The sequence below is a fragment of the Loxodonta africana genome, chromosome 4 (genome assembly GCF_030014295.1).
Source record: "Loxodonta africana isolate mLoxAfr1 chromosome 4, mLoxAfr1.hap2, whole genome shotgun sequence".
Taxonomy (NCBI): domain Eukaryota; kingdom Metazoa; phylum Chordata; class Mammalia; order Proboscidea; family Elephantidae; genus Loxodonta; species Loxodonta africana.
Window position 1 is genome coordinate 8,448,496 of NC_087345.1, and position 14,196 is coordinate 8,462,691.

General features: G+C 49.5%; 1 protein-coding gene across 3 annotated transcripts in view; it reads right to left on the minus strand.

Moving 5' to 3' along the window:
• Window positions 1-14,196, minus strand: part of PARVB (parvin beta) — a 164,779-nt gene that overhangs the window by 10,660 nt on the left and 139,923 nt on the right. For all 3 annotated transcript variants that reach the window (XM_064283396.1, XM_064283398.1, XM_064283399.1), the window contains exons 9-11: window positions 9,959-10,020; window positions 7,286-7,354; window positions 3,964-4,065 (exon numbers count right to left, since the gene is read on the minus strand). In XM_064283396.1, coding sequence (XP_064139466.1) covers window positions 3,964-4,065; window positions 7,286-7,354; window positions 9,959-10,020 — 233 coding nt within the window. The remainder of the gene's footprint in view (window positions 1-3,963; window positions 4,066-7,285; window positions 7,355-9,958; window positions 10,021-14,196) is intronic.

Genomic DNA, 14,196 nt, shown 5'->3' on the forward strand with positions numbered 1-14,196 from the left:
TGTCACACATAAGCCTATATACACCTTACTACATACTCCCACTTACTCTCCCCCTAATGAGTCAGCCCGCTCCCTCCCTCCAGTCTCTCCTTTCATGACCCTTTTGCCAGTTTCTAACCCTCTCTACCCTCCCATCTCCCCTCCAGACAGAGGACGCTAACACAGTCTCAAGTGTCCACCCGATACAAGTAGCTCACTCTTCATCAGCATCTCTCTCCAACCCATTGTCCAGTCCAAGGTTCCTTTTTAACGGGTAGATACCATTTATTTATTTGGTCTCTGTGCCAGGAACTGTGCTAGACTACAAAATTTCATGTACTTTTCACAATCAACCTTTGCCATTGCTGTTAGTTACCACTGAGTCGGGGCCAACGCACAGCGCCCCCCCAAGTGTGCAGAGCAGAGCTGCTCCACAGGGTTTCCAAGGCTGTGACTTTCAAAAGCAGGTTGCCAGGCCTTACTTCCAAGGCACCTCTGGGTGGGTTCAAATCGCCAACCTTTCGGCTAATAGCTGAGCACGTAACCATGTGCACCACCCAGGGACTCAGGCTTTATATTTTTAATTGACTTTATTTTTTTTAGACCAGCTTTAGGTTTACAGAAAAGTTGTGTAGGAAATATGAGGAGTTTCCACCAGCCCCTCCTCCCTGCACAGTTCCTCCTATTAGCATCAGGCATTCCTGTGGTCCTATTGTTGTTTTTTAATTTTATTGTGGTGGAATTGGGGAATACAATTAACATAGAGTTTACCGTTCTAGGCATGTTAAGTGGCATTAACTTGTTCACCACATTGGACAAACATTACTACCATGTGTCTCCAAAACATTTCATCACACCAAACAGAAACTCTGTAACCATTCACCAGTACTCTGGAACCATTTGGCAGTCACTCTGGAACCATTCAGCAGTCACTCTGTAACCATTCGGCAGTCACCCTGTAACCATTCAGTAGTACTCTGTCCCATTCAGCAGTCACTCTGTAACCATTCGGCAGTCACTCTGTAACCATTCGGCAGTCACTCTGTAACCATTCACCAGTACTCTGTAACCACTCGGCAGTACTCTGTAACCATTCGGCAGTACTCTGTAACCATTCACCAGTACTCTGTAACCATTCGGCAGTCACTCTGTAACCATTCGGCAGTACTCTGTAACCATTCACCAGTACTCTGTAACCATTCGGCAGTCACTCTGTAACCATTCGGCAGTACTCTGTAACCATTCGGCAGTCACTCTGTAACCATTCGGCAGTACTCTGTAACCATTCGGCAGTCACTCTGTAACCATTCGGCAGTACTCTGTACCATTCAGCAGTCACTCTGTAACCATTCACCAGTACTCTGTAACCATTCGGCAGTCACTCTGTAACCATTCGGCAGTACTCTGTACCATTCAGCAGTCACTCTGTAACCATTCACCAGTACTCTGTAACCATTCGGCAGTCACTCTGTAACCATTCGGCAGTACTCTGTAACCATTCGGCAGTCACTCTGTAACCATTCGGCAGTACTCTGTAACCATTCGGCAGTCACTCTGTAACCATTCGGCAGTACTCTGTAACCATTCGGCAGTCACTCTGTAACCATTCGGCAGTACTCTGTACCATTCAGCAGTCACTCTGTAACCATTCACCAGTACTCTGTAACCATTCACCAGTACTCTGTAAGCATTCGGCAGTCACTCTGTAACCATTCGGCAGTACTCTGTACCATTCAGCAGTCACTCTGTAACCATTCACCAGTACTCTGTAACCATTCACCAGTACTCTGTAACCATTCGGCAGTCACTCTGTAACCATTCGGCAGTACTCTGTAACCATTCACCAGTACTCTGTAAGCATTCAGCAGTCACTCTGTAACCATTCGGCAGTACTCTGTAACCATTCGGCAGTCACTCTGTAACCATTCGGCAGTACTCTGTACCATTCGGCAGTCACTCTGTAACCATTCACCAGTACTCTGTAACCATTCACCAGTACTCTGTACCATTCAGCAGTCACTCTGTAACCATTCGGCAGTACTCTGTAACCATTCACCAGTACTCTGTAAGCATTCAGCAGTCACTCTGTAACCATTCGGCAGTACTCTGTAACCATTCGGCAGTCACTCTGTAACCATTCGGCAGTACTCTGTACCATTCAGCAGTCACTCTGTAACCATTCACCAGTACTCTGTAACCATTCACCAGTACTCTGTAACCATTCGGCAGTCACTCTGTAACCATTCGGCAGTACTCTGTACCATTCAGCAGTCACTCTGTAACCATTCACCAGTACTCTGTAACCATTCACCAGTACTCTGTAACCATTCGGCAGTCACTCTGTAACCATTCGGCAGTACTCTGTAACCATTCGGCAGTCACTCTGTAACCATTCGGCAGTACTCTGTACCATTCAGCAGTCACTCTGTAACCATTCGGCAGTACTCTGTAACCATTCGGCAGTCACTCTGTAACCATTCGGCAGTACTCTGTACCATTCAGCAGTCACTCTGTAACCATTCACCAGTACTCTGTAACCATTCACCAGTACTCTGTAACCATTCGGCAGTCACTCTGTAACCATTCGGCAGTACTCTGTACCATTCAGCAGTCACTCTGTAACCATTCACCAGTACTCTGTAACCATTCACCAGTACTCTGTAACCATTCGGCAGTCACTCTGTAACCATTCGGCAGTACTCTGTAACCATTCGGCAGTCACTCTGTAACCATTCGGCAGTACTCTGTACCATTCAGCAGTCACTCTGTAACCATTCACCAGTACTCTGTAACCATTCGGCAGTCACTCTGTAACCATTCGGCAGTACTCTGTAAGCATTCAGCAGTCACTCTGTAACCATTCGGCAGTCACTCTGTAACCATTTGGCAGTCACTCTCTAACCATTCACCAGTACTCTGTAACCATTCACCGGTACTCTGTAACCATTCGGCAGTCACTCTGTGACCATTCGGCGGTACTCTGCGACCATTCGGTAGTCACTCCCAGTACTCCGCGACCATTCGGCAGCGGTACTCCGCGACCATTCAGCGGTACTCTGTAACCATTCAGCAGTGGTCCCCATTCTATCCCCTGGTAACCATTAATTTACTTCCTATCTGCATGCATTTGCCTGTTGTAGATACAGTAAAACCTATGAAAGCTGTAACCCGTGTAAGGCAGAAACCTGTCAGAGGAGGAAAACTCAAATATTTTCCACTAAAATGAGTGATAGAAAAGTGGTAAGACTGTACCCTGTCAAAGGGAGAAAACTTGTGAAACCAGGAAAAGCTAGGCAGTTCCCTCGAGTTCCGGCTCTTCCAGGTTTCACTGTATTTCATACAACAGGAATCACAAAATATATGACCTTCCATGTCTGGCTTCTTTCACTCAGTATAATGTTTTCATTTCTCTTTATGGCTGAACAACGTTCCACGGTACGTGTATACCACGTTTAGTTTATCCATTCATCTGCTGATGGGCACTTGGGTTGCTTCCACCTTTTGGCTTTTGTGAACAAGGTGGCAATGAACACCGACCCTCTTGTTTTTAATAGAGAAAAACAGAAAAAAACCAATTGCTCAAGAGCAGGGAACAGTGAAGACACCGGCATCAGGGCCACCCGAAAATAGTATTTAGGTTCGGAGCAACAGGAACGACCAGACATGGTGTAAATATGGCATGAGAAAGGCAAGGGCTCTCAACTCTCCTGATGCTGGACCATAATTATTAAAAACCCCAGAGTCCCACGGGGAAGAGCCAGACAGGAGCAGGGTAACCAACCCCTTGTCATGCTGGGCATTGCGGCTGGGTTTCTCGTTCGTTTACTTCCAGCGACATCTAACTGCAATGCCGTTTATTGTGAAATTGTTACATTTTGAAGAACGAAGCCAGGCTGCAGAAAGAGCTGTCAGGGGATATTCTAGGCTGCGTATTTCCACACGCATTTCTCGGGCCACAACTGAGGACTGAGGTGGTCCACGTACCTTCTGGTCAAAGCTGTCTGGGGTTAAGTAGAAGTTGTGGAGAGGGACAAAGTAGTTTTCCAGAAGGCCCATGAGCAGGACCAGGTACACGCCATCTGCAAACTGAAGAGAAACACCTGGTCAGGTTTCTGGGCAGTGCACGGAGTCAGCAAATGCTCTGTACCTGTTCAGGAGGAGGAAGGTATTTTAACATGTAAGCATGAACCCCTCCTTTCTTTCTGGCTGAGAACCTCAAACCAGAAGATGAAGGAGCAGGTGCCAAAAGCCATGCTCAGGGCCTTGGAGAGTCTATCAGGACCTGGGTTTCTCATTGGTAAAAAGCAGCCTATGAAAAAAAAGAAGGGAAACACACTCAGGCACGCATGCACACACACACACGTACACGAGCACACATATGTGCACAGGCACACACATGCATGCACACACACACGCACACACACCTGAGCAGGCATTTGAACCTGTCTCTCTGACTCTCACGGCATCAAGATTTAATGATTAATATACTCATAGAAGTTAAGAGCTTGGCTGCTAACTGAAAGGTCAGCAGTTCAAATCCACCAGCCAGCCACTCCTTGGAAACCCTATGGCGGCAGTTCTACTCTGTCTGTAGGGTCGCTATGAGTCGGAATCGACACGACAGCAAGAGGTTTGGTTTTGGTTTTATCTTCATAAAAACACCCAAATTCCTTTGCAACAAAAGAAAAAAATTCTCTGCATTGCTGTGGCCAGACATCTTTTCTTGCGGGCCATGGTTAAAAATACGTTTAAGGACTCTATATAGTGTGAAGAGTAAACAAAAGAAGAAGACACTGAGTGAATAAAATTCAGTGCACACTGAAGTCCCAGTCTAAGATCTCTGGCCGTCAATACCGGTGACGGGGCCCCTGCTGGAAGGACAGTCAGCGGAGGCTGGCAAGGACGTTCTCACCCACCGCTGATGAGAACACCTGGTGCTCACGCCTTTCCGGGCCTTTACAGTGAGTCCTGCCTTTACTCTAACAACTCCATGTATAACCGTTTCTCCCGAGGAAATAAACAGGCCCGGCCCAAACCGCTGTGTGCCACGTGCTCCCTGTGCCGTTCGTTACGGGAGCAGAAGAATGCCCAATAGTAAGGGGCTAGTTTAATGGTGGGAGCGCGGCCTTACAACCGGGTGTGTGTTCGACTCCCGGCGGCCCCGTGTGCGTCAGGGTAGAGCTGTGCTCCATAGGATTTTCAGGGGCTCATTTTTTGGATACAAATCGCCAGGCCTTTCTTCTGAGGCATCTCTGGGCAGGCTCAGGCCACCAACTTTTTGTTTAGCAGACGAGCACATTAACTGTTTGCGCCACCCAGGGACCCCTATATAATTGGATAGAAGGCAGCTGTTAAAAGTGATAAAACAGGTAAGTAGGCAGATGGAGAGACAGACAGATCGATGGACCGACAGATAGATCGACGGTGCATTAGACAGCGGGTGAGACAGAAACACACACACACACGCTCACAAAAAAGATGCCCACAATATATTTAGTAAGAAAAAGCACATTATAAAACAGCTGCACGGTGTGCTGCATTGTTATTTATACCCATAAAATATCCGGAAAAGTACACATCTGACTGTGAACCTGAGTCAGTTACCTCTGGATGGTGTGGGGGCAGCGGGAGGAGGTGGAGAAGGTGAAAGGGGAACTTTCACTTAGCATACTTCCACGCTGTTTATACATCAAACAGCAAATAATCAGAGGCTAAACATGCAACTTTAGTAAACTTCTAAAAATAACACGTCTGCAAACAACGCATGCAAACACAGGACCAGACCAGACCCATTGCCCTCCAGTCAATTCTGACTCATAGCGACCCTACGGGACAGAGTAGAACTGCCCCACAGAGTTTCCAAGGAGTACCTGGTGGATTTGAACTGCCAACCTTTCAGTTAGCAGTCGAGCTCTTAACCACTGAGCCACCAGGGCTCCACACATAAATACACACATTAAAAATGGACCGTTCTGCTTTCAAAGGCAGCCCCGTCATTGCCCATGATGAACTATGTACACACGAGAAAATGTCTGGAGCACAATGCTCACAGCCATCACCTCTGGGCGGGGGGATTACGGATGATTTTTGTTTGTTTTGCTTATCTGCATTTTCAGACATTTCTACAATGAACCTGAATTACTTTTTTAATTAGAAAAGCAAATGAGAAAAGTGAAAGAAAGAGAAAGAAGCAAAAGCTATCACCCAGGGGTTTAAAAAGGATCAGCTGTGCATCCGAGGAGCCTGTACCAAGAACTCAAAAGACCCCAAATTCAAGCACCCGGCTAATCCTGGGAAAATTATATTTTGTCTTTAATGCTTGCTGGGGGCTCAAAAACATATTTTCACTGTGCTACTTTAGCTCTGAGTGTGGGGGAAAAGGGAAGCTTTATATACTTGATACAAGAGAAATACTTCATACATGTTCTTTGGATGGAATCCCTGGGTGGTGCAAACATTAAGCAGTCAGCTACTAACCAAAAGGTTGGTGGTTCAAACCCACCCAGAGGTGCTTTGAAAGAAAGGTCGGGCAATCTGCTTCCAAAAGGTCACAGCCTGGAAAACCCTATGGAGCGGGTCTACTCTGCACACATGGGGTCGCCATGAGCCAGAATCAATTGGACGGCAACTGGTTTGGTTTTGGTTTTATTCCTTGGATGGCTATTTATCGGGTGTTTGCTAGGGGCCGGCCACAGTGTTGAGGGTAAGGACTGCAATGGAGAGCAGAAGTAGAAGAGGACACAACATTCTAGACTGAGGGACCTGCATGTGCAAAGGCCCGGTGGTGGGGACGACGTGGTGCCTGGGAGGGTCTGAGAGAAGGCCAGTGCAGCCGGCAATGACTGTGTGATGGAAATTCCTCGTTAGATGAACAAAAGGTGGCCAACTTTGCCGCCACGTCCACCTGGGGAACAAACCCACTGGGGACCAAGCCTCCTGAATGCTCTTTCCTTTGGGAAACGTGTAGAAAACGCCACGGCTCACTAGAGGATGAGATGGGGGCTCTCGGGGACAGCCCGGGAAATGGTAGAAAGCACTAAACTGAAAACCAAAACCAAACCTGTTGCCATCCAGTCAATTCCAACTCATAGCAGCCCCATAGGGCATGGTAGAACTGCCCCCAGAGGTTTCCAAAGCTGTCATCTTTACGGAAGCAGACTGCCACATCCTCCTCCTGCAGAGTGGCTGGTGGGCTCGAACCGCCGACCTCTCGCTTAGCAGCCGAGCACCTAACCACTGCGCCACCAGGGACCAAAGGGGACTAAAAACACACACAAAGGTTCCTCTAACACAAGTCACTCCGCACCTGGCTTTCTAGCTCCGTCACTTCCAAATTCAGCTTGTTGAGGTGCTTGTTGACAAACGTGATGAGAGACTGTGGAGGCAAAAAGACACAGGGGACAGTGAGTGACGAGAGCCAACCCCCATCCGGCGGAGCCGACCCAACGTGTGGCATCACCAGCTTGGTGCGACATTTCTGTAACCTCCTCTGTGGCTAGACTGAAAGGCCGTGTTTAAAAGGAGAAGCTCTTACCATTCACCTTTAGCTCTTGTTTTGATTGCGGTAAGCGTATATATAGCAAAACATCTGCCGTCTCGACATGCTTCGCACGTACAATTCAGTGACATTATGACCTTCGTCAGGTCCTACAACCATCACCACTACCCAGTTCCGAACTTCCCCAGCCCGCTTCTCGGAAGCCCAGTGCCCCCCACGCCATGGCTCCCGCCGCCCCCCAATGCCGAAATCCATCACAGCTGGCAAAGAAAATACACCTATTTATTCCCCAGTCCACAGAGACATATGCTTATCCACTGAGTCACACAGAATGATCAATGCCTTAAGAAGGATAAAACTGCAAGAGGAAGATAATTCAAGTTTTAAATGTATCCTAGGTATTTGAACGACAACATCACACTTGGAGACCGCAAGGAAAGGCCTCCTCGGGCAGTGCCCATCACAGTTTCAACAGATGGAGAACCTCCACCCCGGCCTGGCTCCAGGGCAGCAGAGTGCTCCGGGCCCTGTTATTGGCACACCAGGCTTGCACACTGGTCACTGGTAACTTTCCTCAGCAATTAAATCCAACTTCGATGGACATGCAATAACACCACACCTCACTCCTGGAACTGATGTCATTTCCTCACTCACTTATTCAGCCTCCCCACGTTTACTGAGTACCTATTATGTGCCCGGCACTCTGCCTGGTGCTGGGGACTGAAGGCAGTAAGATAGAGCCCTGCCCTGAGAGCCTGTGCTGTAGCTGTGCGTATGCACTGTGTGCGTGTGTGCATGTGAAATACACAACGTGAAACACGCAACATGCATGTGAAACACAGAAAGCGAAACCAGCAATGTGAAATGTGAAACCTGTGTGTGAAGCATGTCTGTGCAACTTGTAACGTGAACCAGGCAACTGAAACGTGTGTGTGAAACATAGAATGTGAAAGCAGCATGTGAAACATGCAATGTGCACGTGAAACACGCACAGCGGGGAGCTGTGATGGGCAGCACAGAGCAGCCACCGAACCGTTCTGTCAGGGTCCTCAGAGGCCAGTGTGGCTGGAGTGGGGCAGGGGAAAGGGGCTGCTCTGAGGCTCCAAGGTATGTTCCTGACCCTAGGAAACGCCCCAGTGCACTTGTGACCATGCTAAGACGACTCCATTCCAGAAGGATCCCCTGTAAAGTGCTTCCAAGAACTGATGACCTCACTGTCCAAGCCCAGACCAACATTTTCCAAAGCAGCTTCCAAAGGAATTTAATATGCTCACCCTCAAATAAACAGATAAATAAATCCTACTACCATGGACTGCCAAAAGAACGAACAAATTTGTCTTGGAAGAAGTACAATCAGAAAGCTCCTTAGAAGGAAGAATGATGAGACTACATACTTTGGACATGTTATCAGGAGGGACCACTCCCTGAAGAAGGACAGTAGAGGGTTGGCAAAAAAGAGGAAGACCCTCAACAAGATGGATTGACACAGTGGCTGCACAAATGGCCTCAAATATAACAACGATTGTGAGGATGGCACAGGACCAGGCAGTGTTTTGTTGTGTTGTGCATAGGGTCGCTATGAGTCAGAACAGACTTGAGAGCAGCCAACAACAACAACAACATGGACACATTTGGGAAACACTTCCTACCAAGCCCCATCTTGGGGAGCTGCGCTGCAGGTCACCGCATCAAAGGCTCTGAGAAGTTCCACAGTTGAGAAGCCTGTTTGGGGCAAGCGTCACAGCAGGGAAAGCAGAAGTGATTGCTCCTCAGGCTTACAGGAAGAGGGGAGGGAAGGAGGCGTCCCCGCCCTTCCTAACCAGCCTCCCTAGGAAGCTGCCTGCAGGTACTCAGATAACTCCACGTGCAGCCGGGGTGAGACTCAGTTCCCCTGAGGAACAAGTCTTCCTGACACATGCCCCTGGGAACCAATCAACCCAGCTCCCCTGACTGCAGAGCCTTGGGGCTGCATGGTTTTTTCCCACCCAGAGGTTTGCCAGCCGGCTGCCCCGGCTGGTGAAGGCCTGGTCCTTTGTGCTCCTGTCTGGAGGGGCAGCAGGCCAAGACTGCACACCCAGCAGCTGAGACAGCAGAGCCCACGTTTGTTTACTGGGCAGGCTGTGAATGCAGCTTCGTGGTAATGAGGCCGGCGAGAGCCAGCAGGTTGACACGCTGAAAAACATTTCCACGCTGAAAAAAAAAGCCTCGAGTCGGAATTAACTGCCAGGCGGCGCCGGCTGGGTAATTCACTCAGCAGAAGTGAGGCGGGTGGGCAGGAAGATACCCAGGGCGCAGAGACGCTGAGTTAAAAGGTGCTAATTTTATGCACCACAGTTACGTTTTCGACTATAATTACATTTCAATCCATGTGGCAAACATTTCAGAGATTTCAAACATCTCCCCACCTTCTTCCCAGCACGGGGTTCACACTGTACAAGCCCAGGCATGAGGGCAAAACAGAAAATCCAGTCTCAAGCTCACCTTCTTCACCAGGCTGAGCTTGTCCGGGGCGTGGTCAAAGAGGGTGTCAAAGGCGTCCCGCTCTTCCGGAGCATGCAAGAAAAACACATGGGGAGAGTTTACTAGAAACACGGCGGAGTCAACCCCGACTCACGGCGACCCCATGCGTGGCGTGTCAGAGTAGAACTGAGCTCCACAGGGTTTTCAATGGCTGTGACCTTTCGAAAGCAGATTGCCAGGGCTTTCTTCTGAGGCGCTGCCGGGTGAGTTCGAACCGTCATCCTTTTTTTTAGAGTAGTTACGTGCTTAACCATTTTCGTCTCCCAGGGACTCCTGGGTACCCAAACCCACCATTGCCGTAAAGTCAATTCCAACTCATACAACCCCGTAGGACAGGGAACTGCCCCATGGGGTTTCAAAGGCTGTAATTTTTATGGAAGCAGATTGCCAGACTTTTCTCCCGCAGAGCAGCCGGTGGGTTCAAACCATCAACCTTTTTTTTTTAAATATGAAATACTTGGCTAGCACTTCGAAACACCTGCCATCATCACATCCTAGGGCTGGGGGTGTCCTTGACTCTCCCCCTTAGTAAACAGGACCACTCCCCTCCGCCCCCATCCAGCCCCACTGCCCCTCACCTGTGCGGCAGCAGCAGCCTTCTGCCTGGAGGGTCTCCCTTTTCCACTCCTAGCCCTCCCATCCACAGCCCCAGCAGCCAGATGGAGCCCTTTAAAGTGTAAACCAGATCATGTCTCCTGGGTCCCCACCTCCTGCCCTGACTCGAACCCGCCAATAGCTCTCACCTTTCTCAGAATAAATGATTCTCTCTCCTGCAGACCTATGGGGTCCACTGGACTCAGCGCCCTGCCCGCCTTCCAGCGTCATTCCCCAGCACTCGCCCTCCCTGTCTCCACCAGCCCCTCAACACACTGAGCACATGCCTGCCTCAGGGCCTTTGCACCAGCTGTTCATGACTCACCCCCATCCCAGAAGCCCCCAACAGCTTCTCATCACTCTCGGAATAAACTCATTCTCTCCCCGGAGCTTTTCAGTGTGATGACACTGGAGACCGTCCACCCAGCTACCAACTGATAAGAAAGCCACAGGCAGCTGGGGGTGCGGGTTCTAGGCTGCCACACGGCAGGGTCGCATGGAGGAGGACCCGGAACCCTGCAGCTTGGCCCCACGCAGAGTACGCAGTCAGGGGGAGCTGCTAACAGCGCAGAGGGTGAAGGGGCACTTGGCAAGGAGCCCCCAACTCTGTCCCACAGAGGCCTGTCCTCCAAGGTTCCTGGGGGCAGTGGAAGCGTAGAGGACAAGAACCCATGACTAGCAGGCCTCCTTTGTGGGGCCCACGGGGGTGCAGTTAGAAGTCTCCTGTGGCCGGCTGGGCTGGCCTGTGCCTCTCTCAGGGAACGGCCTGGCCTGGCCTCACCAGCCCAAGGTGGCACGAGGGAGCCCCAAGAGAAAGTCAGGAAGGGGGCAGCGAGAGAGTGGGCACGTCCACTCCAGGTAAGCCTGACAGTCACCAGGAGAGGAGGAGCTGACCAGGACTTTCCTGGGGAAAGCTTCCCCCACCCTCTCCCTGTGCCTGGGCCCAAAGCGAGGTGCTCAGCTCCCAGGGGCAAGTGCCCCAGGAGCCACTTATACCCCGGCTCAGCCCAGCCCAGCCTGCCCAGGGAGCCTCTGACTTGGCCTTGGAGGTAAAGGGAGGGAGAAGAGCAGAAAAGAGGAAGGGTGTGTGTGCGTGTGTGTGTGTGTAGGTGGTGTGTGTGCACGTGGTGTGTGTGCACGTGGTGTGTGTGTGCACGTGGTGTGTGTGTGCACGTGGTGTGTGCGCAGGTGGTGTGTGTGTGTAGGTGGTGTGTGCACACAGGTGGTGTGTGTGTGCACATGGTGTGTGTATGTGTGTGTGTAGGTGAGAGTGTATGAGTGTTTGTCTATGGTGTGTGTATATACGTGGTGTACATTTCAAAGAATGAGAATTCCAGAGCCCTTAATTGTTAACACTGGAGGTACTCATTCATCTGCGCCAGGAAATCTGGAGGACAGCTGCCTGGCCAGCCAACTAGAAGAGATCCATATTTGTGCCCGTTCCAAAGAAAGATGATCCAACCACATGCAGAAATTATCGGACAATACCATCAACATCACACACAAGTAAAATTAGGCTGAAGATCATTCAAAGGTGGCTGCCGCGATATATCAACAGGGAACTGCCAGCAATTCAGGCTGAAAACAGAAGAGGACGTGGAACCAGGGATATCACTGCTGACGTCAGATGGATCCTGGCCGAAAGCAGAGAATACCAGGAGGATGTTTACCTGTGCACACTGACAACGCCAAGGCATTCGACTGTGTGGGTCAGAACAAATTATGGATAATATTGCAAGAACGGGAATTCCAGAACACTTAATTGTGCTCATAAGGAACCTGTACACAGATCAAGAGGCAGTCGTTCGAATGGAACAAGGGGATACTGAGAAGTTTAAAGTCAGGAAAGGTGTGTGTCAGGGTTGTATCCTTTCATCAAACTTACTCAATCTGTATGTTGAGCAAATAATCCAAGAAGCTGGGGTATATGAGGAAGAACGGGGCATCAGGATTGGAGGAAGACTCGTTAACCTGCAATAATGCAATCAACGCCCATGAAAGCAGCAGTCAAGAAATGAAACGACGTATTGCATTGGGCAAATTTGCTGCAAAAAATCTATTTAAAGCGTAGGAAAGTAAAGACATGACTTTAAGGACTAAGGTGCGCCTGATGTGATGGTATCTTCAGTCACCTCATATGCATATGAAAGCTGGACAATAAAGGAGGAAGACCGAAGAAGAACTGATGCCTTGGAATTACTGTGCTGGTGAAGAATATCAAATATCCCATGGACTGCCAGAAGAACAAACCAATCCATCTTGGAAGAAATCCAGCCCGAAGGCTCCTTGGAAGCAAGGATGGCGAGATACGTCTCACATACCTTGGGCAAGTTATTAGGAGGGAACAGCCCCTGGAGAGGGACATCATGCTTGGTAAATCAGAGGGTCAGCAAAAGAGGAAGACCCTCATCAAGATGCACCGACATAGTGGCTGCAACGATGGGCTCAAGCACAGCAATGATTGTGAGGACGGGGCAGGATGTTCACAGGGGTCACCATGAGTCAGCACAACTTGATGGCACCGAACAACAACATGTACATATGTGAGTCTGTGTGGGAGTGTATATGTGCGGTGCGTGTGTGTATACATGTGTATAGTGTGTGTATGTGTAGTATATGTATACACGTGGGTGTGAGAGGGAGTGGGAGCCCTGGTGGTGCAGTGGTTAAGAGCTAGGGCTGCTAACCAAAAGGTCGGCAGTTTGAATCCACCAGCTGCTCCTTGGAAACCCTATGGGGCAGTTCTACTCTGTCCTATAGGGTCGCTAGGAGTAGGAATCGACTTGATGGCAGTGGGTTTGGTTTTGGTATGGGGAGGGAGTGTGTGTGTACGTGTGGTGTGTGTGTATATATGGGTATGTGTGTGTTTGGTGTGTATGTGTACATATGTGTGTAGTATATGCATGTATGTGTGTGATGTGTGGTTTATGTACGTATGTGGATATGGGTGGGAGTGTGTATGCACGTGTGGTATTTGTGTGTGTATGGGTGTGTGGTGTGTGTATATGTGGTGTGTATGTGCGTGTGTGTATGTATGTGTGTATATGAGTGTGTGTGTGAGCATCTGTGTGTGTGTAGTCTGTATGTATGTGCACGTATGGTGTGTGTATGTGTGGCATGTGGGTGTGGGTGTATGTATACATGTGGGTTGGGTGTGGCAGGGAGTGTGTATGTGTGGGTGTGTGTCTGAATATGAGTGATTGTGTATGTGTTCACATGTGTGGTGTGTGTGTACATGTGGGTTGGCTCTGGGAGAGAGTGTGTATGTGTGCTGTGTGTATACGTGGGTTGGGTGTAGGAGGGAGTGTGTACGTGTGCTGTGTGTATATGTGGGTTGGCTGTGGGAGGGAGTGTGTACATGTAGTATGTGCATATAGTGATGTGTGTACATGCAGTGTGTGTATATGTGGGCTGGGGGAGGGAGGGAGTGTGTACGTGTGGTGTGTATGTATATGTGGGTTGGCTGCAGGAGGGATGCGTACATGTGGGGAGCGTGTATGTAAAGTGACGTGTGTATGTGTGGGGTGTGTGTGTGTGTGTGTTTGTGTGTCTCTGGGGAGTGGGCACCAGCTTCCTTCACTAACGGTCCACAGTGACCAGGAAGC